Source organism: Neomonachus schauinslandi, chromosome 8, assembly GCF_002201575.2.
Source record: "Neomonachus schauinslandi chromosome 8, ASM220157v2, whole genome shotgun sequence".
NCBI classification, from domain to species: Eukaryota; Metazoa; Chordata; class Mammalia; order Carnivora; family Phocidae; genus Neomonachus; species Neomonachus schauinslandi.
The window spans coordinates 52,041,906-52,068,330 of record NC_058410.1 but is presented as its reverse complement, the minus strand read 5'-3'; the positions used below and the strand labels follow the sequence as shown (position 1 = coordinate 52,068,330).

Sequence of the window (26,425 nt, the reverse complement as noted above, 5' to 3'; positions counted from 1 at the left end):
TTTTTCTGTCTGGTTTATGGGTTGATTCATATGAAATGAACAAGAGGATACAAGAAATATTTTGAAAAATATCATTATTAAAATAAGCAACTGCCTAGAAGGAGAACTCTAATATGTTCTATGTTCTATTAATGTATATGAGAAAATGAATGTTTGAAATTATGTGTTATATATGATACATAACCACACCCTCACCCATTTTTCCAAATCATCTTACTTGAATTGCACACTGGATTTCTTTTTTTTTTTTTTTTTTTAAAGATTTTATTTATTTATTTGACAGAGAGATAGCGAGAGCAGGAACACAAGCAGGGGGAGAGGGAGAGGGAGAAGCAGGCTTCCCGCTGAGCAGGGAACCCGATGTGGGGCTCGATCCCAGGACCCTGGGATCATGACCTGAGCTGAAGGCAGACGCTTAACGACTGAGCCACCCAGGCGCCCTCACACTGGATTTCTAAAAAATGTGTTGATTTACCTATTAGATTGAAAGTCACTCATTCACATATTATGTAAGTGATTTTAGGAACTTTAACTCGATTGTTTTGGTTAGAGAGCTAAAAGCACCTGCTGCCATAAAGTTACTCTTTCATAAACAGATAATCATGTTAAAGTTGGAGGGAGGAAGGGTGGATCACTAAGCAACACCAAAAGTGGGAGTTTAGGTCCCTGTGAGTTTCTGGCCCTGGGTTGGATGCTACCATCTGGAGGTGAGACTACAGGGTGCTCTGGGTGGCATAGTGCCCAGTGCTTCGGTGCTGGTATTTTTTAAAGTCTTTAAGGAACTGGAATTTTGCCAGTAATGTTCATTTTCTAAGGGTATCAGCATGGAATTCTTGAGATGTAGAAAATAAAACATTTTTAAAAAGATTTTATTTATTAAGAGAGTGAGAAAGAGAGCACAAGTGGGGGGCGGGGAGCAGAGGGAGAGGGAGAAGCAGACTCCCCGCTCAGCAGGGAGCCTAAAGTGGGGCTTGATCCAAGGACCCCAGGATCATGACCTGAGCAGAAGGCAGCCATTTAACCAACTGAGCCACCCAGACACCCCAAAACATTTTTTAACGATTTTATATTATTCATTTGAGAGAGAGAGAGAGTGGGGGGGACAGAGAGAGAGAGAGAGATAAGCAGACTCCCCAGTGAGTGTGGAGCCCAGTGTAGGGCTTCACACAGGGCTCCACACGGGGCTCGATTCCAGGACCCTGAGATCAAGACCTGAACCACCCAGGCACCACGAAAATAAAACATTTTTATATTGTAATTCCAAGACAACTTCTTGTTCTTATGTTTTAGACTTTATAATCTAAATTATTCAAGAATTTTTATATTCTTAAAAAAATACTTTTGTGGAGTCCAAAATATGTAAAGATAGTACTTATATTCCACATACTTCTTGGCATATGCAGGTGCTCAGTGTTATCTGAGCTGGCAAGAACACAAAAATTTACAAAACATTTTGACTATATTATATCAAATTTTACAGTCTCATACAGATATCTATTTCCTAGCATGGATAAATTGTTTTTTCAAACATGCTAAGCATGGTAATAGAGTATTTAAAATGATATTTTTATTATTTTAAAATATATATTTTATATATATATCCATCCCACATTAAGTAAAATGGGCCAGCGCGATGTAGAATCAGGTGGCCAGGACGAAGCCGAGCAGCAAGCCCTGTGTTCATCTGGAAGTGTCAGCACCAGCTCCACGGGGGTGAGTCTTATTTGAGACATGGAAACTCTTGCCAATCATTTGAAAAATCTCTTTCCAGAAACCGAAAGCTCCAGCATCTCCCACCACGGAGGAGGATCCTTACCTTGCCTTTCCCAAACCCCCAGTGGACCCTGTGAAGATCAGAAGAATAAGCAGTGCTCGGGCTCGCTTATTCAGGGCGGCCTCCCAGGGGGCCCTGCTGCCTGACAGGACCCTGCCTCCCGCTGAGTGTAAGGCTGGGTCACATCCTTTGAAATCTGGGGGCGGGCATTGTTTTTTTGAATTGGCACACAAAAGTTATTTTTACATGATTTTTTTTTTCAAACCCCACAGGAGTTTTACATTAACTAACGGTTAGTGAATATTGTGCAAACCTGGTTAAGAAACAGTGTTCATATATTTTTCTGGGCATTTATGAAGAATACCTAGATAGCACAGTTTTTTTTTTTTAAAGATTTTATTTATTTGAGAGAGAGAGACACAGCGAGAGAGGGAACACAAGCAGGGGGAGCGGGAGAGGGAGAAGCAGGCTTCCCGTGGAGCAGGGAGCCCGATGCGGGGCTCGATCCCAGGACCCTGGGATCATGACCTGAGCCGAAGGCAGATGCTTAAGGACTGAGCCACCCAGGTGCCCCAGCACAGTTTTTTTTTTTTAAAGTTACTTGGTAGGAAAAGAATATTTAGGGTAAGTGTTTTCTAATGAAGGGGTTCACCTGTATTGGAAATAAATGATTTTTAAATCATTGTTCAAACAGCTGTTAATTTCATCAGGCACATTTAAGATTCATACGATGTGTGCTAAGCTGAGGTCTTTGAAAACACCTTTCCAATCCCATGTGACAATGTAAGCTAAAGTTGGATGGGGCTTTTCCAGTTCTTTTCCACAGAATTGCTAGTGGGTATCTAAACCTGGAAACAGAGAAGCTACAAACCTCAAGTTCTAAGGTGTGCCCCAACCATTGGAATCACCCCTGTCCAGAGTATACTAAGAGTTTTTCAAATTCTGTAGGAAATGACCCATTATTGAGATGGCAATCAATTTAGTGGATCACCAGCATTAAAAAAAATGAAGTAGGAAAGAATGGAAAACATCAGGGCATATAGCAGACAATAAGGTTAAGTATTGTTTCAAAGAGACCTTACTGTGGTCATAGACATGTGTATTTGAGGTCATATTACCAATTTATTATATATTTATATTAAACTATATTGTGAATTTATTATTATTCTGTGTAGTCAAAAAGTTGGAACACCACTTTACCAGGGGCTGACCGAATTGGCCCTCCTTCAGTCAGTAAGGATTGAGGAAGAAGGGTAGGTTTACAGTCACAGAGAGATTATCCGAAGATGGATCCCAAAAGTTACAAGCCACCGCCTGAGGATCCTACTTGCTTGACATACAAGTGTTTCCTTTTAGTCACCAACATTTAAATGTAGAAGATCTCATGGAAGAATCCAGATTTATGACTTTTTGTGGAAAATTGGAAGATCTGGCAACACTGGGCACCCATTCCATGGAGCACCCACCCCCCGTTAGCCCAGGGTATGAGCTGCAGTTCCCTATGTCTCCCCAGACCGCTTTCCTCATTTCCTGGTGCCTCAGATCCCTGACGTAGCCGAGGAGGTAGAATCAAGAAGAAAGGAAGAGACAAAGAGGCAATACAGGGTGGGCAGATCACACCATAACGGATGCTGTCGTGGGATGTATGATTAGGCAACTTGCTTTACCTTGATGTCCCAGTTTGTTTCTTTTCTAACAGTCAATCAGATATTTACTGAGCCCCTTCTAAGAGCCAGGCACCACCCTAGGCCCACAGGGTCTTGCCCTCAAACAGATTGTGAGGGGAGATAGACAGTAAACAGGAAACCAAGGAACTAAGATAATTTGGGTTCCAACGAGGGCTATGAAGAAGATAAGCAAGATGATGGGCTGGAGAATGTCCGCAGCAGGAGTACTCTGTGTGACCTCAGGTGGCACCGGAATGTGTCCTTGAGGAGGTGGCCCCTGAGTTGAAATGTGACTGAGAAGAAGGCAGCCATGTAGAAAGCTGTGGACACGTGCCCGCACTGAGGGGACAGCAAGGCCCGGAGATGGGAGGAAGGTCACTCAGGTGGTGGATGACCTGGAGGCCAGTGTGGCTGGAAGATGGTTAACCCCGGGGACATGGAGGGAGCTGAGGCCACAGCCCAGCAGGGCCAGGCTGGGGGAAATGGCCCGGACTCTATGCTACCTGCCCTGAAAAGCCAGGGACTCAAGAAAGGGACTGACCTCATCTGACTTAAGTTTCTCAACCAAAGCTGCACATTAGAATCACCTGAGGAGCTTTTCAAACGTTCCAGCACTGCGGACCCAGTCAGACCAATTAAATCAGAAAGGATTGGCAATTGAAGGAGCAAAAGTCCTTGCCAACATAAGAGGGATGGGATCTGGACCCAGCGTCGGGGGTAAGGTCAGACCTCGCTAGGAACAGTGTCACTCCTTATAAACGGGGATGGCCGAGCTGGTGAGAGGGTACCGTTGTTTGCTGGATGTTTGGCTTCTGAGCCTGAATGCTGCATACGCGTTTCCTGGATTTAACTCTTAGCTCTCGGGTGAGAGTCCTGCTACGTACTGAGCTGTTCATGGCTCCATGCGGGTGACTGAGGGGACGATGCCTCACCCACCATCCGCATCTTGCTTCCCTCATGGCTTTGCGCCTTCCCTCCTGGGCCCCCGGCTCTTGTCCGCGCACCCACCGCACAGCGGTGCTCTGGGAGGTGCCATCTGCGGCCGCCATTTCCCAGCACTGAGGCCATCCTCACGCCTCCCGGGGGTGGGAAGCGTGTCTTCGTTGCCGTTCTTGTACCCCCCTGTTTGCAGGTGCCCATGCCTCCTCATCCCCGAGGTCTGGGTCCGCACTCAGGAAACAATGGCAATAAAAAGTCATTGTTGTTTTAAAAGCCCCCATTGCCCCCATTGAAACGATATATTTTAACGCTCCAGCCTTGGAATCATTGTCATTTGTGCAGGGGCTCCCTGGGCTTTGCTCCGGGGTCCCTGTTGTCTAGCAGAGGTCTCTTGCGGTGGGTGACTGGGTGACTGAGGCTGTAAAGGCAGCTGAGCTTGGAGACAGAGGGTGCGCCCTGCCTTCGACGTGAAGTCGTTTGTGGCGGACTGCCACAGGCAGGGCGGGGGGTGTGGTGGCAGCTTTGGAATTCCCGATTTAAGAATGAAAGGGGAAGAGATGTGTGTCGCCACGTTCGGAGGACCGGCAGTGTGATGGCTCCGTGTTCAAACAGGCCTATTGGCGGGAGGCGGCAGTGTTGCTAAGGCCGCCGGGTCACTCAAGCTGGACAGGGACCGCAGGCTCCGCCTTCTCACCGTCCCTGTCCTCTGTGCCTTCGCAGAGCCCTCGACAGGCTCCCTAAATGGGCCTCCTAAGCGTCTCCTGGCTCTGCCTGTTCCTTTCCCACCACTGCTGCACTGCCGTCAGCACCCCTCGCCTCGTGCCTGGTCTCCTAGGGCCCCTGTCTGGCTCCACCCTCAGCTCACTGAGGACCCTGCTCTGCCGGAGCAGCCCGAAGAGCCTGGAGAAACCAAGCTGCCAACTGCACAGGGCTGTGAGCGGCAGCCTCATCCCCTTATCCCAGTGGACGGACAAAAATGATTACTGTCTGTGTGTGCCATATGGGACAAGGGGACAGGAGGCAAATACAAATCGGATTGCATCATCTTCTTGCTGAAAACCCTTCGGAGGGCTCCCTATGCCTGAAGGAGTGTTTGCCAAACTGAGTCCCAGCTTTCCCTTGGAAGAGGGGTTCAGCACTCAAATGAGTCTGCCTGCTTCCTTCCCCTCGTGGAGAGTCCCAGTGCTGGGACACGGGTCTATTTGAGGGCTGGTAAAGATGCCTATTTAATCTTAATTCAACCCAGCATTTTATAAAGGTACTCGACTGGGGAATCTGTCTTTTGAAGAATGCAGTTTGGGAGATACTGACCTGGCACGGAAGCTGGCAAACTTTTTCTGTAACGGACCAGAGAGTAAATATTTCAGACCAAATGAATGGGCCATAGAGTCTATGTCCAACCTACTCAACTCTCCCGTCGTAGTGGGAAAGCAACATAGACTGATTTATGGCCACCGAAACTTGAATTTCCTGTCATTTTCACATGTTCCAAAATAGTGTTCTCCTTTTGAGTTCTTCCCAGCCATTTAAAAGTGTAAAAACCACTCTTAGCTCTCAGGCTGTACAAAAACAAGAGGCAGGCTAGATTCAGCGGGTAGTTTGCTGACTCCTGGCCCAGCAGATGAAGTCCCTGCTCCTCAGCATGCACAGCTCTGTAGCGATCTGGCCCCAGCCTAACATTCCAGGCCCTTCTCTTGACTGTCCTTTGCCTCCCGTGCAAAGCCTGTGCACCAACAGTATGGACCTCCTTGTGGTTCCCCACACCTATCCTGCTGTTTCAAGCCTCTTGCAGGATCTGCTATATAATTTGCTGGACCCAGAGCAAAATTAGAATGTGGAGCTCCTTGTTCAAAAATTATTGAGAATATCTACATGGCCACAGCAAAGCATTCAACCAAGTGTAGGGCCCTGCTAAGTGTGGGACCCTGCTTGACTGTACAGCTTGTATACACATCAAGCTAGCTCTGACTGCAGACTTTTGTGCCTTTATCTCAGAACTCCTTTTTGCCTCCTGTTAATCCTTCAGAATACTTCTCAGGCTCTGCTTCCTCTATGAATCCTTCCCTGCCCAGTTCCCAACCCTTCAGGACTCTCCTATTCTCTATGCTGCCCTTACCTGGCCCAGACCATGCTGTACTGCATTTCTCTCTTTACACGTCTGCCTCTCTGTCTCCCCCGTTAGGCTCAGCAACTTCAGTAGGAAAGAGGATTTCTTTATTTGTAGCCTGAGAACCTAAAATGGGAACTAGTATATAGTAGGTGCCAAAGTAATATCTGTGAAATGGTGAACTGTTCCCACACAGTAATACTGCTTATTGTAGACTTTTGAAGTTCACCCACGATCCATTACAAAATTAGTACAGCGTGCTACAGACATTTACCAGGGACACACAGGGCATTTTTCCTCATGCTCAGTTTAACGGTGGACCTCCATCAGGAGTCAGAGTGAGCCCCAGGGCAGCTCCTCACTGTGTAGTAACTGGTGAGCTCCCTCCAGTAGATTGTGAAGTTAGAGAGGCTGCAGCAACCCTGCCCATGAGTATGGGTGTGCTTCGCCTCTAGAACAGGAGCTCCCTGATAACTGGGACTTCTTGTTCGCCCCTAGACCCCCAGCACCTGGAACAGCACCTGACACAGAGCAGCAAGTGCCTAATAAATATTCATGGATTACATGAATGAAAGAAACCAATGCTAAAATGTAGGAATAGGCTAAAAATGCATTACCTAAAACAAAATCTGTGCTTTGTAATTCAGTAGTGAAGATATTTAAGGCAGCGTGGTGCCACAGAGAGAGCCCTGGACGGGAAGTCGGGATCCTTGGGTTCCCTTAATAATGATGACAATAACTTCTAGGTTTGGAGTAAATCACTTTACTAAGCCATATCATTTGATTCTCAGCACATCCCTAAGAGGTGGGGACCACTGAGGAAGGTGAGAGAAAAGTTGAGTGACCTGCCCACGTCACTCAGCCAGTCCTTCACCCTAGGTCTGATGGAATGCAAAGCCCACGCTCTTCGCACTCTACAGTCCTGGCCCTCCCTGAACTTGCTTAGTGAACCTAAACAGGTCACGTAACGCTCGGGTTTTCAGTTTTCTCATCTGAAAAATGAAGTTTAGACTAGCCGATCCCTAAGGTTCCTTTCAGTTTTAAAATTCATTGTTTTGAAAGCAGGGAGCTTAGTTGGAGTGGACTAAGTGGTTTTGTTGGTTTTTACTGGTTTGTTCAAGTGCAGAAAAGGAAACCTTGAGTTGTTCTGGAGAAGCTTGCAAAACAGTACTTTGCTATATGAATCTCATCCCCACATTCCTCTTTGAAAAAAAAAATTAAGATTTTATTTATGCATTTGACAGAGAGAGAGAGAACAAGCAGGGCGAGAGGCAGAGGCAGAGGGAGAAGCAGGTTCCCAGCTGAACAGGGAGCCTGATGAGGGGCTGGATCCCAGGCCCCTGGGATTATGACCTGAGCCAAAGGCAGACGTGTGACTGACTCAGCCACCCAGGTGCCCTTGAAAAAAATATTTTATCGAGACTCAAGTGTGGTAGCAGCATCACAGATGAGCTATTCCTAATGGCTACTGGCTGATAAAGGAACAGTGTTGTATCATAAGCCTAAGAATCTGCAGTCATACACACAATAGATGTTTCAGTTTAGAGACTGGATTTCTGTTTGTAACTCTTATCATCTTATTCCTCTTTACAAAGCCTTATAAGCCAACGCCCTCCTCTTCCCACCTCCTAGCAGTGATGTATAAGGCCGCCACAGTCTGGGTGCTGCCCCTCTGCTCAGCTCTCTTCCTCTTCTCCCTCACATCCTCCACTCCTGCTGGGCCTTAAGCATGCCAGGCACCCTTCTGCCTTAAGACCTCCATACCTGCTCGTCCCTCTGCGGGGGATTCTGTCCCTGATCAGCCTGTGGCTAGATGCCTCATTGCCAGTGCTTACCACGTCCACCCTGTTCAGAACTGCTGCCTACCCCCATCCCCAATCCTCTTTAATTTTCTCCATTATTCTACTTTGCTTTTTTCCTTAGCGCTTATTATCTTATATCATGTACCTCATTTATTATGGTATATTATTTATTATCTGTTTATACCTAGTAGGATGTAAGCCCTACAAAGTCAGGGATCTTTGTTTCCTCACTGATACATCCCAAGTGTCTAGACCGGTGCCTGACATCAGGGAGGCCCTCAGTATTTTTTTTTTTTTTAAGATTTTATTTATTGGGTGCCTGGGTGGCTCAGCCGTTAAGCGTTTGCCTTCGGCTCAGGTCATGATCCCAGGGTCCTGGGATCGAGCCCCGCATCAGGCTCCCTGCTCGGCGGGAAGCCTGTTTCTCCCTCTCCCACTCCCCCTGCTTGTGTTCCCTCTCTCACTGTCTCTCTCTCTGTCGAAAAATAAATAAAATCTTAAAAAAAAAAAAAAGATTTTATTTATTTATTTTAGAGAGAGGGAGGGGGAGAGAGAGAGAGAGAGAGAATCCCAAGCAGGCTCCATGCCCAGCACGGAGCCCGATGCGGGGCTTGATCCCATGACCCTGAGATCACGACTTGAACCAAAATCAAGAGTCAGACGTTTAACTGACTGAGCCACCCAGGCACCCCAGCACTCAGTATTTTTTGAATGAAAAATTGTTAACATAATCAAATTTAGGAAAAGGAGTCATTGTTCTGGGATGCAGAAGTATTTATGTGGATTGAGTTATTCATAAACCTACATTTGAGTGCATGTCCTCTGGTAGACTCTGAGAGAGTAGAGAGGAGATCCCATTCATTTTTGATGAATTGATGCTGCCAAGCCTGAAATAATGGTGAGGTCTTGTAGATTTTGGTCACACAATTCCAGACTTGATTATAAGTCATATAAAAAATTTTAAATTGTATAAATTCTTAGATTGAAAAAAAATACTGAAATGGTGATTCCTAAAATCAGAACAGCTTTGACAAAACATCTCCTTGATTGTTACAGCAAAGAAGACAGTGGAATCCAAGGAAACAGTTGTGATGGGGGATGCTATGGTGAAAATCAATGGGATTTATTTAACAGAATCAAATGCCATTGGCCACTTAAAGAGTCACCCACTTCAGCTAAATTATGATGGAGGCTTCAGTGAAATCAAGAAGCAAGAAATGTTCAAAGGGACAACATCCTTGCCATCTCATCTCAGAAGTGGAGGGTCAGTATTCTTTTGATATAGTTTTCTGGTTAGGATAACTGTGTCATATACTAGTTTATTTCCTAATCTTATATAGATGAGTGATTTGCATTTTCCCTTTTATGTAAACAAATTTTTAAGTTAATGATGCATCAATAGGAAAGACTTTTTTTCTCATGGCTAAGTGGAGTTGGTTTTACATCATTCCCTATTTAATCCTCAGGAAAACATTTATTTGTACGGGCCAAATGCTGCGTTGATCTGTCTGTCAGAATAGTCTTTGCTTTAGTTAGGCTGTTCCAGCCAGCCCTCGAGTGATGAGTGATTGTTCTGTTTGTGTGTTATTTGGGATTCTTGCCTGGCCTGGAATCTCTTGTTCCATCCCTTTGGATTAGTTCACTGTTGTTAATTCCACCAAAGAGTAGACACTTATTTTATTCTCCAGTAGAAACTTGGATTTAAATATTTATTTTGCAAACAGGTAAGTAGTTAAAACAGGAGAATCCTGTAGATTTCTATTGTCTGTGACATCCCTCACCTAATCCCTCATAAAATGAATTATTGGGAATTACTTTATTTCATACCATGTTCCTAGACGGGGCTTTCTAGGGCTTCCCCTAGAAAAATGAGGAGCAATTTTCTTTTTTTTTTTTTTTTTTTTAAGATTTTATTTATTTGCGAGAGAGAGAATGAGAGACAGAGAGCATGAGAGGGAGGAGGGTCAGAGGGAGAAGCAGACTCCCTGCTGAGCAGGGAGCCTGATGTGGGACTCGATCCAGGGACTCCAGGATCATGACCTGAGCCGAAGGCAGTCGCTTAAGCTTAACCAACTGAGCCACCCAGGCGCCCTGAGGAGCAATTTTCTTACCATGTTAAGATTTGTGGAGAAATGTTCACTGTATGGACCATGTGAATTCTCACCCCCGTGTTTTCCTAAAGAAGTCTCTAATGACTGGGGACTGGGGACTGGGGTGGGGGATGGAGTGGGGAGAGCAGCCTCTGTTCCCCAGCCCCGGCCAATAATGATGCTAAGATAGGCAGAAGGTCTTGGACTGGACCGGGTCATTCAGTTAAAGATATTTTTCTATGACTTTCCATTGGGTCATTGTGGACAACTGCCCGGTTCAAATTTGCTTAACAAGATTAAATTCCACCGGCCGCTTTAAGACAGAGGACTTGTTGCCCTCACTTTAGATTTTGGGTCTGACTTTGGCTCTTACACACGCAGCGTGCTTAAAACTTTTCCCGGAACCGGCTGCTTGGCAGCTGGTTAGTTTAGCTGAACTGACCTCGTCGGCTGACAGAGCCCGAAGAGTGTCGTGCATGCAGAATTTATATTAGGCAACCTAGTAGCCCTGGTAATGCTGCTTTGCATTCAGAACATTTTTTAAATTAAGGGAAAAATGAAATGTCTCCTTAAGTGGAAGAGAATGACTTCAAATTGGGACTTTGGGAGCTGAGCACAAAACATCAAACTGGCTACTGCAACCGATCTTTTCCAGTTGGTGAGTAAGAATAGGCTGCAGACCTCCGAGCTTAAACATAAAAGACGGCAGGAGAGCTTGTGTTTCTTCAGCACTGGAGTGAAAAGGAAACATTTATCTTGCTGCACCCATCCTTACAGTAATTAAAGTTGACTAGGAAAAACCAGACAAGAGCTGTTGTTTTATTTTATTTTATTATTATTATTATTTGCAAACCTTCAGATGTTGCAGAATAATCTGGCAAGCCAGAGTTCATTATGTCTTCCTCAGTTGGGGACAGCAAAGGCATTTTCAGTTGCATATTTTATCCCACCAACAGCAAAGGAGAAATCAATTAGGAACTGGAAGCACTTCTTCCTGACCGGCCAAAATTATGAGGCGTCGGCAGCACTAATTGTTTTCCTTTTGTTTGGTGAGGACAGCTTTTGTGTTGTGTAATGACTGCCTCTGAGTCGGGCTTGCAATGCACCCTGGCGAGTTTAACTTCCAATAACATTTCTGCTTTAGGAATCTTTACCTCCTTGAATCATGGATGGGGTTTTGTTGATGTGGCGCCAAAAAAACAGTTGATACAGTAGGATTAAAACAAACCAGAAAATGGAAACTATTAGCAATTCTTTCATTAATTATATTTGTGACTCAATCTGAGACACTTGATAATTGTTTCTCGTAAACATTTAAGTGAAGAATTCCAAGAAATGATCTTTGCTATGCAGTGGAGTATTCCCAGTTTTGATGCTAAAGCCTTACTTAACATTTTTCCATCTTTAAACCCTAATGTGGTAAATGAAGACTCTTGTCAGTGAGACTGGCTGGCAGAAGGGAAGGAAAGGAATGCAAAAACTAGAAAAGAAAGAGGCTTGAGAGGACACTGGCTCTAGAAGGAGCACAAGCAGGTCTCAGAAAGGGAACAGAGGAAGTGAGGACCTGCCTCCCGCGCAGGGTCCTTACTGCTCGCTTGATGGGAGTGGAGTGGCCACCTTCACGCTGCCTGCTTCTGGGCTGGGGAAAAGGAGCAGTGTATTCCAGGGAAATAGCTTTGATTTGTACCCCCTTAATTTAGAGTATGGATAAGTCAGACCTGGGATGGAGTGTGGTTTCACTTTATGCTGGTCGTGATGGAAAACGGATTTGCTAAGCAAGCTGTCATCATAAACGAGATCTTGGGGGACTATCTAACTTTCCCAGAGAGAACATACTCTGAAGGACTCATCCAACTGTCCTCTTCAAACAGTGTTGCAACTCTGACAGTCTCTGTGTGTCCAGTTAAGGGCCCATCTAAGCTTTGGCAGGCCTGCCCCTTAGAGACACTCCATTTTCTCTTACTCTGTGTTGCCATGTGGATTGAAAAATAATAAAGCTTCCATTAAAATAGGAATGTATTTATATCTCTATCCATCTATGCACTCATCCATCCAGTGGTCCAACCTGATGAACCCCTTCGTATACCTGCTTAAAAACCTTTTAAGTCTTTCTATGTAAATATGGTTCGAACTATTATGGTTTGGAAATGTGACCTTCAGGAGGAAAGCCCAAGAACTCTTTGCTGGGAACCATGATCCTTGGATTTAGGTTTGGTTCTCTCTCAGCCATTTGACTTATCTGTATGCTCTTTGGCAAGTCTCTTACCACTTTCAGGCGCTCAGTTTTCTAATCTGTAAAATGGAAATAACTGTGCTCCTTCACTCCCCTCTCCCCCCAGCCTTCACTGTGGGTTGTGGAATGATTAATAAGGCCTGAAAGCCTTATCTGTCAACTCTCAAGGGCCAATAGTATTTTTGGAATCAAAAAGAAGAAAAGAGGGCTTCTGGTTAAAGATGGTAAAGCAAAGGCATTCTGTAGAAACTGAACAAAAGCAGCAAAGAATGAAAAACACAGAAATAAATACCATCAATGAAGCAGAAAATTGGTTCTAGCCTGAAACAACAAAACATGGAGTAAACTTTACACTGCAGTGTGGGCTTGATTTTTTTGTCTACCTAGCATACTTGCCTTTGGAGACCAAGCCATCTTGCATCATGCTCAGTCCATGTTTAGAGAAGGGCTGACTCTATCTTCCCTGCCCACCTTCCTGGGGGTCCAGGGGTGATTATGTGGCCCCAGACTGGCCTTCCGAGTTCTCCAATCCACCAGCCACAGCAGTTGGTTCAGAGGTGGGCACAGGATCCAAAACAGGCCAGCTGCATTCCTCTCTGGGCCTTTTGCCAAAGCCTTTGAGGAAAGTGTTCTTTCAAGTTCATAAGCTGTAAAGATGATGTGGTCTTAGAGCCAACAGTGGCCATTTCGTTGCCTTGTGGAGGGTGACTCTGGGGAAGGGTGGGGTTGGGAAGTGATGTATAAACAGAGCTAAGGAAATGGAGATAGTGACCAAGTTCAAGGATGATCCATATCCACATTGTAGACTTCTCTGTTTTGTGAACCCAGTATGTTCCTCTTTCTTTCTTTCTTTCTTTCTTTCTTTCTTTCTTTCTTTCTTTCTTTCTTTCTTTCTTTCTTTCTTTCTTTCTTTCTTTCTTTCTTTCTTTCTTTCTTTCCTTCCTTCCTTCCTTCCTTCCTTCCTTCCTTCCTTCCTTCCTTCCTTTCTCTCTCTCTCTCTCTCTCTCTCTCTCCCTCCCTCCCTCCCTCCCTCCCTCCCTCCCTCCCTCTTCTTTCCTCTCTTTTCTTTCCTTTCTTTCTTTATTTTGACAGGGACAGCATGTAGTATTTCAGATTAGGTTTTTGTCACTTGGAATAGTGCAACTAGGAGTCTAGTTAACCTGCCAGACTCTGTGAAATATAGATGAAAACAAGGGGTAATTTGAGAGCAGACAGTGACCTCCTCAGACCTAGAGTAAGAAACAGATTTCACAAAGAGTGAGTCTCTCAGTTCAGAAAGGTATACATCCAATAGTCTTTAATTCAAGAAATGAGACTTAAGGGTGTGGGCCAGCCATGGAAAACATGGAGATGCCCCTGTAAAGCCCTCATTCAGGATCCAGATGATGAAAGGACAGGGGGATGGAGCTGAGGGCGATGATCTCCTCATTTCCTGTAGGCCAGCTGGTGCACGCGTGTGTGTGTGCGTGCATGTGTGCATGTGTTGGCGGGGGAGGGGGTTTGCTAGGTTAGAACTCCAGGAGCCTATCATGGAACGGGCCTTTTCTGTGAGTCACAGTAACATGCCACACACAGACCAAGCGGCCACACACTTCAGGTCAAGAAAAATAACAGACTTGGTGAATGGATGTTCAAGAAAGCTGATTCAAGTTGAAGCTACAGAACACCCTGATTCTCCCCCTCTGTGGATCCTATTCATTCTTCAACAAATAAATGGCTCTGTTTAAAGATAAATAAATAGGAGGACAAGAATTAACATAGAACTCGGGCACAGATACGTAAAAAACATAACAAAAGACAGATGAAGAATATGGATTACAAAAGGAATTGCCCTCTAAAAACAAGTATTAAAACCATTTTCCATCGTGTCAAAAATTAAAAAAAAAAAAAAAGGAGCTCTTCTTTGGGTTATAAGAATTCATTTTTTTAATTTTTTTTTAAAGATTTTATTTATTTATTTATTAGAGAGCGAGCGAGAGAGAAACAGCATGAGAGAGGAGAGGGTCAGAGGGGGAAGCAGGCTCCCTGCTGAGCCGGGAGCCCGATGTGGGACTCGATCCCAGGACTCTGGGTGGGTTATAAGAATTCAAATTAGAGATTCTAAGCCCCCTAAAGAGATGAAAAATATGTTTGCAGTTCTCAAGAAATGAAAGAAAAATGTATAAACACGGAGAGGAAAGTCATATTAGAAATAAAGTGAGAATAAAAAGGTCAAAAATGTAATGAGACATGGTGTACAGGCTGGAAGCAATCCTACAAAAAGAAATGAATGCGAAGATATGAAAATGATGAAAGCAACTGAGATAGATACAGGAGGCATGGCACTTGTAGGAGAGAGTCTTCCTCCTCTCCCCCACCCCTTCCTAGTACTAGCTTACTTTCAACAACTAAGTGCCTTGCACTCTTCCAAGTGATTTACATGTGTTAACTCATTTGATATTCACAAGAACCAACTGACAATGGAAGAGACAACTTTCTGAAGTAAAAATTTGATTCTGAAGCTCAGTGGACACATCAACGAAGTTTTACATGGAATACTCCACACTAAGATACTTCCAACCATGTTCAGCACTAGAACACTACCCAGGACATAGTACACACTCAATTAGTAATTGTTGATGGAGTGGATAAATGGAAGACGGTAGCCTATGGCCATCCAGGCTGAATAAGCAAGTCACATAAAAGGAGAAAAAGGCAGGCTGCCTCTGGCTTTATTTATTAGAGCACCTCTCAGTGTCAGAATACAGTAGAATAATGTCTGTGAAGTCCTAAGTATAAGAAGGATTGCCAGCCAAGTTGTTCTTCAGTAAAAAGGCAACGGATAGACATTTCCAGATGTGGATGAACTTGGGGACTATATAACACATGCACTTTCTAGAAAACTTTTTTTTTTAAAAAAAAGATTGTATGTGTGTATGTATGTATTTGACAGAAAGAGAGAGAGAGCAGGGAGAGGAGCAGAGGAAGGGAGACTGCGCTGAGTGCAGAGCCCACACGGGGCTCATCTCATGACCCTGAGGTCATGACCTGAGCCAAAACCAAGAGTCGGATGCTTAACCAACTGAGCCACCCAGGCGTCCCCAGAAAACTCTTTGACATCAAAATGATGTGTCAAAATTCAGAAATGAGGAGGCATTCCTGGTGAGTATCAACTTTATTTTCATAGTGAATTAAAACTCTGAAAACGATGGTTATGGAAGAGAAACCTTAATGATGTAATAGTAATATAAATAACCCAAACTGGTACTTGGGAGGAAGTGTGAGAGCCAATTATTCACTTGATAAGAGGGAATAGATTTGTTAGTAGCTACAGTCTGAAATTGAAATATAAATTTAAAAAAGAGTATTTCAGCATTCTAATGTTTTTCATTATTTTTTTTTTTAACTTCAGAGAGATCTTTTAGAAACTAATATCTCTTGGGAAGACTCATTCATCTGAAGTTCTACAATTCCTTCAGTTTCATCTCAATTTCTGTTTCTCTGTTAAATTCAAGTAAAATTTATACTTAATGCTTTAAAATTACAGTGACATATATGGTATGATCCTATTTATATATGTATCCTTTACCTGCCCTCCCTCCAAATCACTCTTCTGTTCTTTCTTTTCTATTTTCATCTGAATATGTGCAAAACATGTCTGGAATTATGTTTACTGTATATTAATATTTATTTCTGGGTGGTGGGATCCTGGATGATTTTTTAAAAAAATCTTCTTTGTACTTTCTTATATTGTCTGGCCTTAAAAATTAATAAATATGTCATTTTTTCAAAAATAATGAAGTCATTATTTTAAGAAATTAAGGGTGATGTGGCTGAGAAACCGTTTCCATTCGGAAAAGACAAAGCACCGGCCAGAATGGTTTTGCAGAATCCCACCTTATTCGACCATTTCCATTTAATAAGCATTTCTTGGTAAGCAAGCAAAGCCCTATGCTGAGGGGTCAGGGCAGGGGGGAGGTGGGAGACAGAAATGGACTCTGCCCATGAGGTACTTACACGACAGTGGGCTTACTGCTCAGGTGTGGTCTCTGCAAGAGCTGCATCAGCATCACCTGGGAGCTTGCTACAAATGCAGAATCTCAGGCCCCATCCCAGACCTACTGGATCTGAATCTGCATTTTTATAAGATAGCCAGGTGATTTGAATGCACAGGAAAGTTTGAAAAGCATTGTTCAGTGATTAACTCCAATGCTGGGAGAATGAAAGCACTTACCCTGGTATTTAGGTGTGAGAGCACCTCATTCTGACCTGATGATCGGGGATGTTTCCTGGGGTACGTGGGTTTGGGATGCCTCTGGAGTCTGATTTTCAGTAGGGGTGGGACATGGTGTTCTTTGCTAAAGGAGCAGCAGAAGCAGAGGGGTATTTGATCTGGTGGCAGTAGGTTTGAAGAAAGGCAAATGGGCTGGTGCGGCAGGAGCATGGGTCCTGAGGCTGCAGGCTGCAGGGAGCCACTGGGAAGTTTCTAGCTGGAGATTGACTCTGGCGGCAGAGTGAAGGGCCAGGAGAAGGGAGAGCCTGGGACAGAGGAGATGGTTGGGAAGCAGAGGTTGTAGCAGTTCCGGTGGAAGATGGCCATGTGTCAGCACCCCATCAGGACCGCAGGGAGGAAAGCAGAAGACAGAAGCTGGGTATAACATGCTGGGGAAGGGGGCAGTGTCAGCCCCTCTCCCCAATGAGAAGTCCTCGTCACTGCCACAGCGGGAAGTTACAGGGCTTTTCACACGAAGGGCCTTGAAGCTGCGGGGCTGTGGAAGTTAAGGGAAGCATGAACCCGTGGGCTTGTACTCGAAGCCAAGGGAGTTTGAGCTTAACTAAGTAAAGCTAACATGGTTCGCTGCAAAGCCATGTCTAATCAGGTCTATACAAGTAGAGCTTGAATAATAACCACTTCGTGATTACTGAAAAGGATACTAAGATTATATGTGTAATTTTTAAATATGTATTTTTAAAATCTTGGGCCACAACCCAATGCTATAGATACCTTGGTGGACTTAAAATTTTGACCTTATGAACCTTACTTTAAAATCCTATTCTCTAATTTCATTGTGCTTGTATGTAACTGTGTAGGTAGAATTCTATCTTTAACCTTAGTTATTAAGACAGAATGCTAATGTTCTTAATGCTAATATGTCTGGAAACTATATATCTGGTGCTTCAGGCCACGAAGACATGATTAAGGGACCTCCCCTCTCTCCCGCCCCAGTCCTTGGTGGTGGCCTTCTCAAACTGCAGGCAAAGTATCTAAGAGACTATGAAGCAGGGGTAAGCAACCTAAGACCCATGGGCCAAATCCAGCCTAGTACCTGTTTTTGTAAATAAAGTTTTATTGGAACACAGACACATTCATTCAGCTCTTGTCTGTGGCTGCAGGCACATTACAGCAGCAGAGCTGAGGAGCTATAGAGACTGTATGGCTGCAAAGCCCACAATATTTACTTCCTGACTGGAATCTATACAACTTGAGTCTAAATCTGAAAATGAAGTGTCTTCTTAGGGAAAGGGAAAGTTTAGCCCGCAATTTGCTAAAATTTTCTTTTTATCATATGCTTATGATAATGAGCACATTTAAAATTTAAATGTGTTTAAAATTTTAAATCTACCTTTAAGATTTCCTTTCCCATTTTCTTACATGTAATTTTTTTTCCAAGTGGAAATAAATTTATTGCTTTTTTTCACCTCAATTCCAAATCTTTCTTCATGTCTTTATAGTTACTGCTTTAAAGCAGGAGTCAACAAACTATAGCCCAGGAGCCAAACCTGGCCAGCCACCTGTTTTGTTTCGTTTTGTTTTACAGCCCTTGTGCCAAGAATGGATTACATCTTTTTAAGTCATTACATTTAAATGGTTACAAAAGTACCTATATGGTAGCTTCTATTTTGCCATTTGGCCTGCAAAGTGTAAAACATATACTGTCTGGCTTTTTAAGAAAAAGTTTGCTGACCTCTGACTTAATAATTGGGAAAACTGTCTAAATAATAGGAAAATCTGCATCTTAGAATATTTTTAAAGAAATATACTTTATTTCTTCCATGTATATATGGTCCAGAAGTAGATGTTGCCAATGTGACTGAATGGTGGATGAGCACTAGTAACTCCGTCAGTCTGCGTATGGCATTGCCTTGGCTAGAGAGCTTGGTTCTGGTTATTCAGTGAAATGTAGTACTCCTGTCAGTGATTGGGAAGAGAAGAACTTGCTTTTGCTCTGAAGCATGTTGGCAGTAGATCAGGGGCCTGGGAATGCCACAGCCATCTTGCTGTCTTTAGCACTCCCACCTGGTTACAGATGGAACCGAAGGAAGGGCAGAACTGAGAGAAGCGCAGAAAAATGGAGCCAACGCCGTGATCACACACACCTAAAACCCACCCTAGTGTTCGGCTTTTAGGTTATATGAGCCAATACATTCTATTTACTGGTTAAGTGTGTTAGGATTAGTTTTTTTGTTGTTGTTGTTATATGTAGATGAAGATACCCTAACTAATTAAATGGTGTTATTCTGCCTCTAAGAAGAAGTTCACAAAAGAGCTTTAAAGAATAATTTCTGGAATGGTTTTATTGTTGGACATCAAAAATCATTGCACAAAAATTAATTATGGTCTTTGACAACTTGGGACAGGAAGCTGGGAAGAAGAATTATATTGTATGACTGAATCAAGATCTAGACACATCTGATAGACAGGAACCCTTTGCCAAATATAACACTGTGAAATTTAATGAGTCCACCGGGGATGGGGGAAATTTGCCTTAGCTGCATTTGTAAGAAAAACCAAGAATCGACTAACTCTGTGCTGTGACCACCAAAACCACTAATATAGTCTTAGGCTACATTTTTTAGAATCTCTCTTCATTGTTCCTCAGGCCATACCTTTAGCTCAGTGCTGGGTTCCAGACTTTAATACGGATCCAGACCAAGTGACACTCACTCAGAGTAACTGAATAGGCTGGCAAGGAGATTTGAAACCACGTCCTCTAAGGAGGAACTAAAGGGACTGGAGAAGTTTGTCAGTGACATCAGTGATGGCAGTCGCAACGATAGTAAACACTCACTGGGTACTTACTAAGGTACTTACACATTTTATCATTTGATCCTCACAACAACCTTATATAGAGGGTTACTAGTATTTACCACCCCCTCAGATATAGATGAGGAAACCAAACCTTAGGTGAAAAGCAGACATGAAGTCACACAGCTAATAAATGTGATCATAATTAGCTGATAATGTAGCTAATAAGACCATGGGATTTAAACCCCAGGAGAGGACGTTAAGTGGTGAACACCACATTTTTAAGTATATGGAGAATTATTGAGAAGAAGAAGGATAAAGCTTTGTTTCATGTGGCTTCAATTAGTACATTAAGAACTGAGAAGTTTCGTGGAGTAGAAATTACAGGAGAACAGATCTCCATTAACTATAAGCCCATCTAGTCTCTTCTTGGGCAGAGAGGGGATTTTCTTTTCTTGATGTCTCTCTCCCCACCTCACTCTGGTTGTGGGACTTTAGCTGCCCTGCTCCCCAGAAATCCTGTTCGGCTTACCCTGGTCAGATGGGACAGTTCTTCCTCAGTGTTCATCTTTGACCTGTTAATCATGCTTGCCTTCTCAGAATGCTTGGGCTGCATGAGAACATATTTTATTTCTCCTCTTCCTTTGGACTCCTTTTCCTCTTTTCTATCCTTTACACGAGTATCTGACAAGGCTTGGTCCTGAGATTCTGGTCTTCGAGCCACGAACCTGATCACTCTAGTCCCTGTGTGCCGCTTGGATCTTTAAAAGTGCTCTTTCGGGGCGCCTGGGTGGCTCAGTCGTTAGGCGTCTGCCTTCGGCTCAGGTCATGATCCCAAGGTCCTGGGATCGAGCCCCGCATTGGGCTCCCTGCTCAGCGGGAAGCCTGCTTCTCCCTCTCCCACTCCCCCTGCTTGTGTTCCCTCTCTCGCTGTGTCTCTCTCTGTCAAATAAATAAAATCTTTAAAAAAAAAAAAAAAAAAGTGTTCTTTCCCTGATTTCCACATCTCCTTTGCTGATCCTCCATTTTTCATCCGAAACTCAATATGGCAAACCTCACATGTGTTTCAGTCCTCAAACTGTTCTACTCCCTAACCTTCCCATTTCTGTTGATGGTAACCTGCTATCCTGTTCCTCCAGGCTTGCCTTCTGCTCTTTCTTCTGCCTGAAATCAACCACCAATCCTGTCAACTTTTCATTTGCAGGATCTCTTCAATTTGTTCCTTTTTCTCCAGTCCTACTGGCACCCCCAAAGAATTAATTCTTGTTACCTGTCTCCAAGTCTCCTAAATGCTCTTGTCACAACTCCAGAGCCCATTACTTCCTATGTTAGAACCTATGCCCATCAGACCAGGGCCATCGCCTCTCCCCAGAGTTTCAGGCAGCTGTTCCCATGTGTCCCAGCAGAAACCTCCTATTCCTACCTTGCTGGCCCTGTACAATTATCCCTTGCCCTGAGTCCCAGGCTGCTCACGTTCCTCTTTACCTTCACTCATGTTCCTCCCCTCCTGAGAGTAGTGTTATCACTTGCTGATTCCACTTTTATGCTTTTAAGACTACTTTGTGGCCCACTTCTCCCTCTCACTCATCACTTCCTTCCCAGCATCCCTCTAGTTCTTGTAACCTGCTGGCTTTCACAATCTAACACTTGATTAGAGACTTCCTTGGAATTTTCCACTTAAAAAAAAAAGTTGCTTAGTTCCTCAAAGTAGATTTTAGACTTCTTCAGGGCAACGCTTTATATGTTCTTTATCACAATAACATCCAGCATTGGACTAGTCAGACAGGTGCTTATTGATTCAGAACAAAAGAGAAAACCAATATTGATTATTAAGTTCTTCAAATGTACCAGTCACTGTACTAAGGAGAGGCATTGCCCTCATGTCAAGATAAGAAAACCAAGGCCAAATGCTTAAGTGAGTTGCCCAAGTCTATGTAGCTGATAAATGTTGGACCCAGGACCTGGTAGTTTGGGTTCAGAGTCTGCAAGCTCAATCACTGTACAATGATGATCATAGGGAGTATTAGTAAATCCCAATCCTGTGCTCTTCTTGAGAACCAGCAGGACCCAGCACTGTTGAGCTTTGGTATACACTAAGAAGAGGGACCCTTCTTCCCCCCACCCCACACCTGTATGTGGGGATACACAAATGTGGTATGTAGGGAGGCAACCTCATCAGCGGCCATGACTCAGAGAGTGTGGACCAGTGACTTTAGAAAGCCATTAGTTGAAAACTATTTTCCTCAGTTTCAATAGTTATTGAGGACAATAATGACAAGAAGACCCTGCCTCTATTGTTCTCAGACTTTCTTGTTATTTCTAAGAGTGATAAGTACGAGAACTTCCTTGGCTTCACATCCTGTCAAACTTTCGGTATTTTCCCTTCTCATAGGGTAGAGTAGATCTGTTCCATTTGAATCTCAACTCTGAGAGTGTTGACACAGAAGATCCCATCCCCATACTCTTTCTTTGATTGGCCAGGGACCTCTTGCTACCAGATCTATGTTTTTATGCTGTGTAAAAATAAAGCGATTGTTTCAGGGTATGAAATAATTACACATTTTGGGAAAGATTAGCTTGGTCTTTTCTCTACTAAATGATAAAAAGTGTTAAATCAAGTGTTTAAAAAAGGGGACTGTTTATGGGAAAAATGGTGTTTGGAGAAGCTAATCCTTGGGCAGCAGTAAAAGCCAAGGGCCAGGATAGAGCACTGAACATTTACCGGGGATCTTACTGCACAGGCACACATCTGGGTGTTTGTGAGTGACCCTGGCCACACGTGTATGCGTTCTTTGTGATTTTTTGTAGCAAATCTTTTATTTGATGACCCCCCCAAAAAAAAAATTGTTGTAAAACTTGCACTCAGTGTTTTTTACCTTGGAATTGTGTACAGATATTTAAAAGTGAGTACTTTTAAGTGTCAGCTTAGCTAAAGAAAAATTGTATCCTTCCTGGATGGTCTCTACATTAAATATAGCCTTAAAACAAAACAAAACAAAACAAACCCCAGACAAACCTGGCAATATAATTCTACTATTGGCCAACCGCTACTCTTTTATTTGGAACACAAAATATTTGTCATCTGGGGGCTGCCTGAATTCACCTTCCGTTTTTTCACATTTAAATTATTTCAAAAAATAAAGCATTTTTCAAAGAATATGAATTTAATGAATTATTTAAAGTGGAAACAGGACACTCTGTGATGAAATAGAAAGAGCCGTGAATCGGAAATTGTGAGAGCGGGTCTCCAGATCTGACCCTGCTTTGTGACCTGGGGCACAGCTGACCAATTTGAGAACAATTTCCTTGTGCGCAGGGAGACAGAGAGCAAGGGTCCCTTCCAGCTTCTAAACACTGGTCTTTTTTGAGTCCCTCAGACCTGAGTTCTTTCTTATTGTCACAGTGACCTCTTGTGGTATATATCCTTCATCAGTTTTTTTTTTTTTTTTCCTCCTTTTTTTGATTTGCAAAGTAAACTTGGGATTTGTTGTTGTTGTTGTTGTTTCTAGTAACTGTATTTAATACTGTGAAGCAGCTCTGTCTTGTTTTTTGATAGATAAATCTAAGCTGGAAATCCGATGTTGATTAAAGGACTATAGAGCACCAGACCCCGTCTTATAAACAATCCTCTATGCTTTCTTCACAACCTGCATATAGCCAGCTCTATACTTAGAGAAAGAGAAATGCTTTGGTTTTTGCTCTGAGTGTTGTGTGTATTCGTCTTCCTCCTAGGGACCAGGGGAAGAGGCGTTCAAGAGCCTCATCATGTTTCAACAGCTCAGACCTGAGCAGACCTGAAACCACAGCAGGTGAGGTGCTCGTATACTGAGAGGTCTCCAGAACTTCTTCATCTTAAGCATCTCACATTTCCACTGAAGATGTCTCATGTTGGCTCACTGTTTGAAAACTTCAGTAACTTCATCCAACTTGGCTGCACGTCAACATTTGTTTTTAGAAATTTTTATTATTTTCACAACAGTCTTAAAATTCTTACCATTACCCAGCTCTAGGGCCTCAGACATCTGTAGATTATAGTCTTAGTGAGCGTGCAAGAAATTATTTTGTAAAAGTATTTGGAAAATTGCAAAGCTTGACATCAACATAATTCTTGAGTGCAAAACCAGTGTTCAAAATCATTGCTCACTTAAGTGAAACTATGGTAACTGTATGAAGACAGCCTTTAGGGGCTGTAATCGGTTTGAGAAAAAATATACAATATAAATCACAGGCTAGAAATGATGCAAAGTGTATTCACACAATGAAATACAGCAGTCACACTTATAATATTGACTGAAATGAGTACAAACATAATATTACATGAAAGCGTTAAGTTGCAAAAACAATGACGTATGTTGTTTATGGATACAGATCTATGTGGTGACATACAAAGTCCAACATGATAAAAATAACCACCTGATTTACAATGGTGGTAACCCTTGGAGGGAAAGGGAGGAGGGGAGACAGATAAGAAGAGGCAACTCTATCTGTAATGTTTATTTTTTTGAAATAAAGGGGAGGATAAAAATACCATTAGTATTTGACCAAACTATTTGTGGGCACACAGGTGTTTGTTATATTTTTCACTTTTTTTTTTTGCGCACGTGAAATTTTATAAAACCAAACTAATATCAGGTTCAAAAAATATTTTATCACTTTCAAAACGAATTCTTTATCAATAAAATGACTTTTGTGGCCAATAGGAATTTCTGTAACACTCAGGAAAATCTTAGACTGATTTCCGCATCAGCATTGTTGCTAAGGATTTTACATTTACTTGCTAAAAACATCAGCCAGTAAACATTGTGTCAAGTTTTTGTGTCCAGAACTCAAAGCTGTGGTTAAAAACTATAACCACTGAGACAGCAAAATCGTCAAAAACATGCTGAAATTTCTGCTTGACTTACCCAATTTCCTGTTGAATCATAATTTTTATATTTAGCAAACTGTGAACCTAGATGAAAGTGCTTTCTAAAATATTAGATTGTTGCCCAAGACTGAGGCAAACTTTATTTAATTTTTGTAGATCTTCAAGAGTAGGCACAGGATTCCATGCTTCAGTTGCTGGAGTGGAGAGTGGTTTAGTTATAGAAAATGGGATTTTTGCAGAAAGCAGAGTTAGAGGAGGTAGGTGAGTGGGTGGAGACACAGAAAAGGTCATGGCTGGACACAACAGCTCGCCCTGAGATTCTTGGGAGAACCCTTATGCCACAGTGTCTGGCTGACTTCTGCTCTGAGAAGGAACAAGCCTTAAAACCATTCAGAAGGGCCTGCAAGGGCCTTTCCTTTGCCAAGGTTAAATAAACCACTCTGTGATTTCTGGCTCACCCCTGTAATTCCACTCTTCCTGGGGTGAGCGTGTTATTGATTTTGTTTGTCCTAAGAAACAGATTGATAATCGTGGTTCCTCATAGAGCTATTCATTAAAGAGCATATTGCATAGGAAGTAAAAATGCTGAGTTGAACTTATTGGACTTGGAGTCTGTATTTCTAGTAAATTTTAAGTGTGCCGTAAATATTTGGTGATTATTTGTCTGACTTATTATCTTCTGGCTTTTCACTTGCCTTGATATATGTTGACTGTATTCACATGCTTTGGACTTGGGCAGATACCTGAGAATATGAACAACCATGGGTTTTATCCTGCTTGAATATTCAGGTTTATTTTTTGAGTCCATACCTGTAATTTATCAAAGTTAGGGTAGACTCATAAAAGTAATGACCCAAAAGATTGAGATGGTGGTCTCCCATCCATTATCTGCAATTCTGAAATCCCAAAACTGAAGCTTGGGAAGGCTCAGAAAGCTGAAGTGTTTTTCAAACTCATTTAGTGGCAATGCCTGAGCTGAGCTGATGGGAGGCCAAGAATAGTCTTTGTTTTGTTTCTTGGAAATATGCACGGACCCTGGCGCAGGGCACCGCCCCAGAAGACCCTACCGGGGGTGGTGCATGATACGCAGTGTGTGTACCCTATTGCCTTATTAAAATTCAAATTTTTTTTATTCCCAAACTACATCTGGCCCAAAGGCTTTGGGTAAGGGATTGTGAACCTGTACCGATAGGGACTGATGTTGTCCGAAAGACAATGCACCCATGCATTTCATGAATTCTTCCTTAGGGGTTAGACAAATGATGGCAAACTTTGCTATTAAAGCTGTAGACAGCACACCTACACTACTGAATTACAGCTTTGTTGACAACCCCTCTCTATCTACTTTTTCTGCTCAAGGGCTCCTCACGCCCAGTGTGCATGGTCCTCTTTTGGTGTCAGGAAGGTTTGAGAAAAAGCAAGCCTGGACTCACTGCGCCTGGGGTGGCTGTTTCCAGCGTGGAGTATTAGAGGAAGGCCTACACACTGGAAGGGATGGGTAAATCACATAGCTTTCCTGCTTCCCCTGGGTGACATCATCACCATGTGCTTGGGAAGTTTAATATGTATTATATATATTTTTTCTTCTCAAGAGTAACACAAATGCATGAGAGGTTTGGGAAAATACAGGCACACATAAAAGAAATTAATAACCCATCATCCCAATACTTGGAGATGACCATCGTTACCTCATTTTATAGAGGAAAAGTGATGCAACTTGCCCACAGTCAACCCCAGAGCTAGGCTCCAAACCCAGACAGTGATTCTAGAACCTACGCCATCACAGGCCTCCCTGGTCAGCTGGTCTTTTTTTTTTTTTTCCCAGTTAAAATAACCTAAAACTATATAGGCCATCTGCCTTTTCACTGCTCTTGCTCTCTTGCTCTCTTTCTATGAAACCCTGATTGTCCCTATCATTTCTTTTTTTTTTTTTTTTTTTA

At 43.0% G+C, this 26,425-nt stretch overlaps 1 protein-coding gene across 2 annotated transcripts in view; it reads left to right on the top strand.

Moving 5' to 3' along the window:
• The window catches only part of ARMC2 (armadillo repeat containing 2), a 104,922-nt gene that overhangs the window by 7,906 nt on the left and 70,591 nt on the right, over positions 1-26,425 (top strand). The window contains exons 3-6 of one of the 2 annotated variants that reach the window (XM_021693492.1): positions 1,772-1,941; positions 8,564-8,570; positions 9,354-9,553; positions 23,351-23,427. In XM_021693492.1, the coding sequence (XP_021549167.1) occupies positions 1,772-1,941; positions 8,564-8,570; positions 9,354-9,553; positions 23,351-23,427 (454 nt within the window). Of the gene's footprint in view, positions 1-1,771; positions 1,944-8,563; positions 8,571-9,345; positions 9,554-23,350; positions 23,428-26,425 lie in introns of both variants that reach the window. The other variant, XM_021693491.1, reaches the window with a different exon arrangement.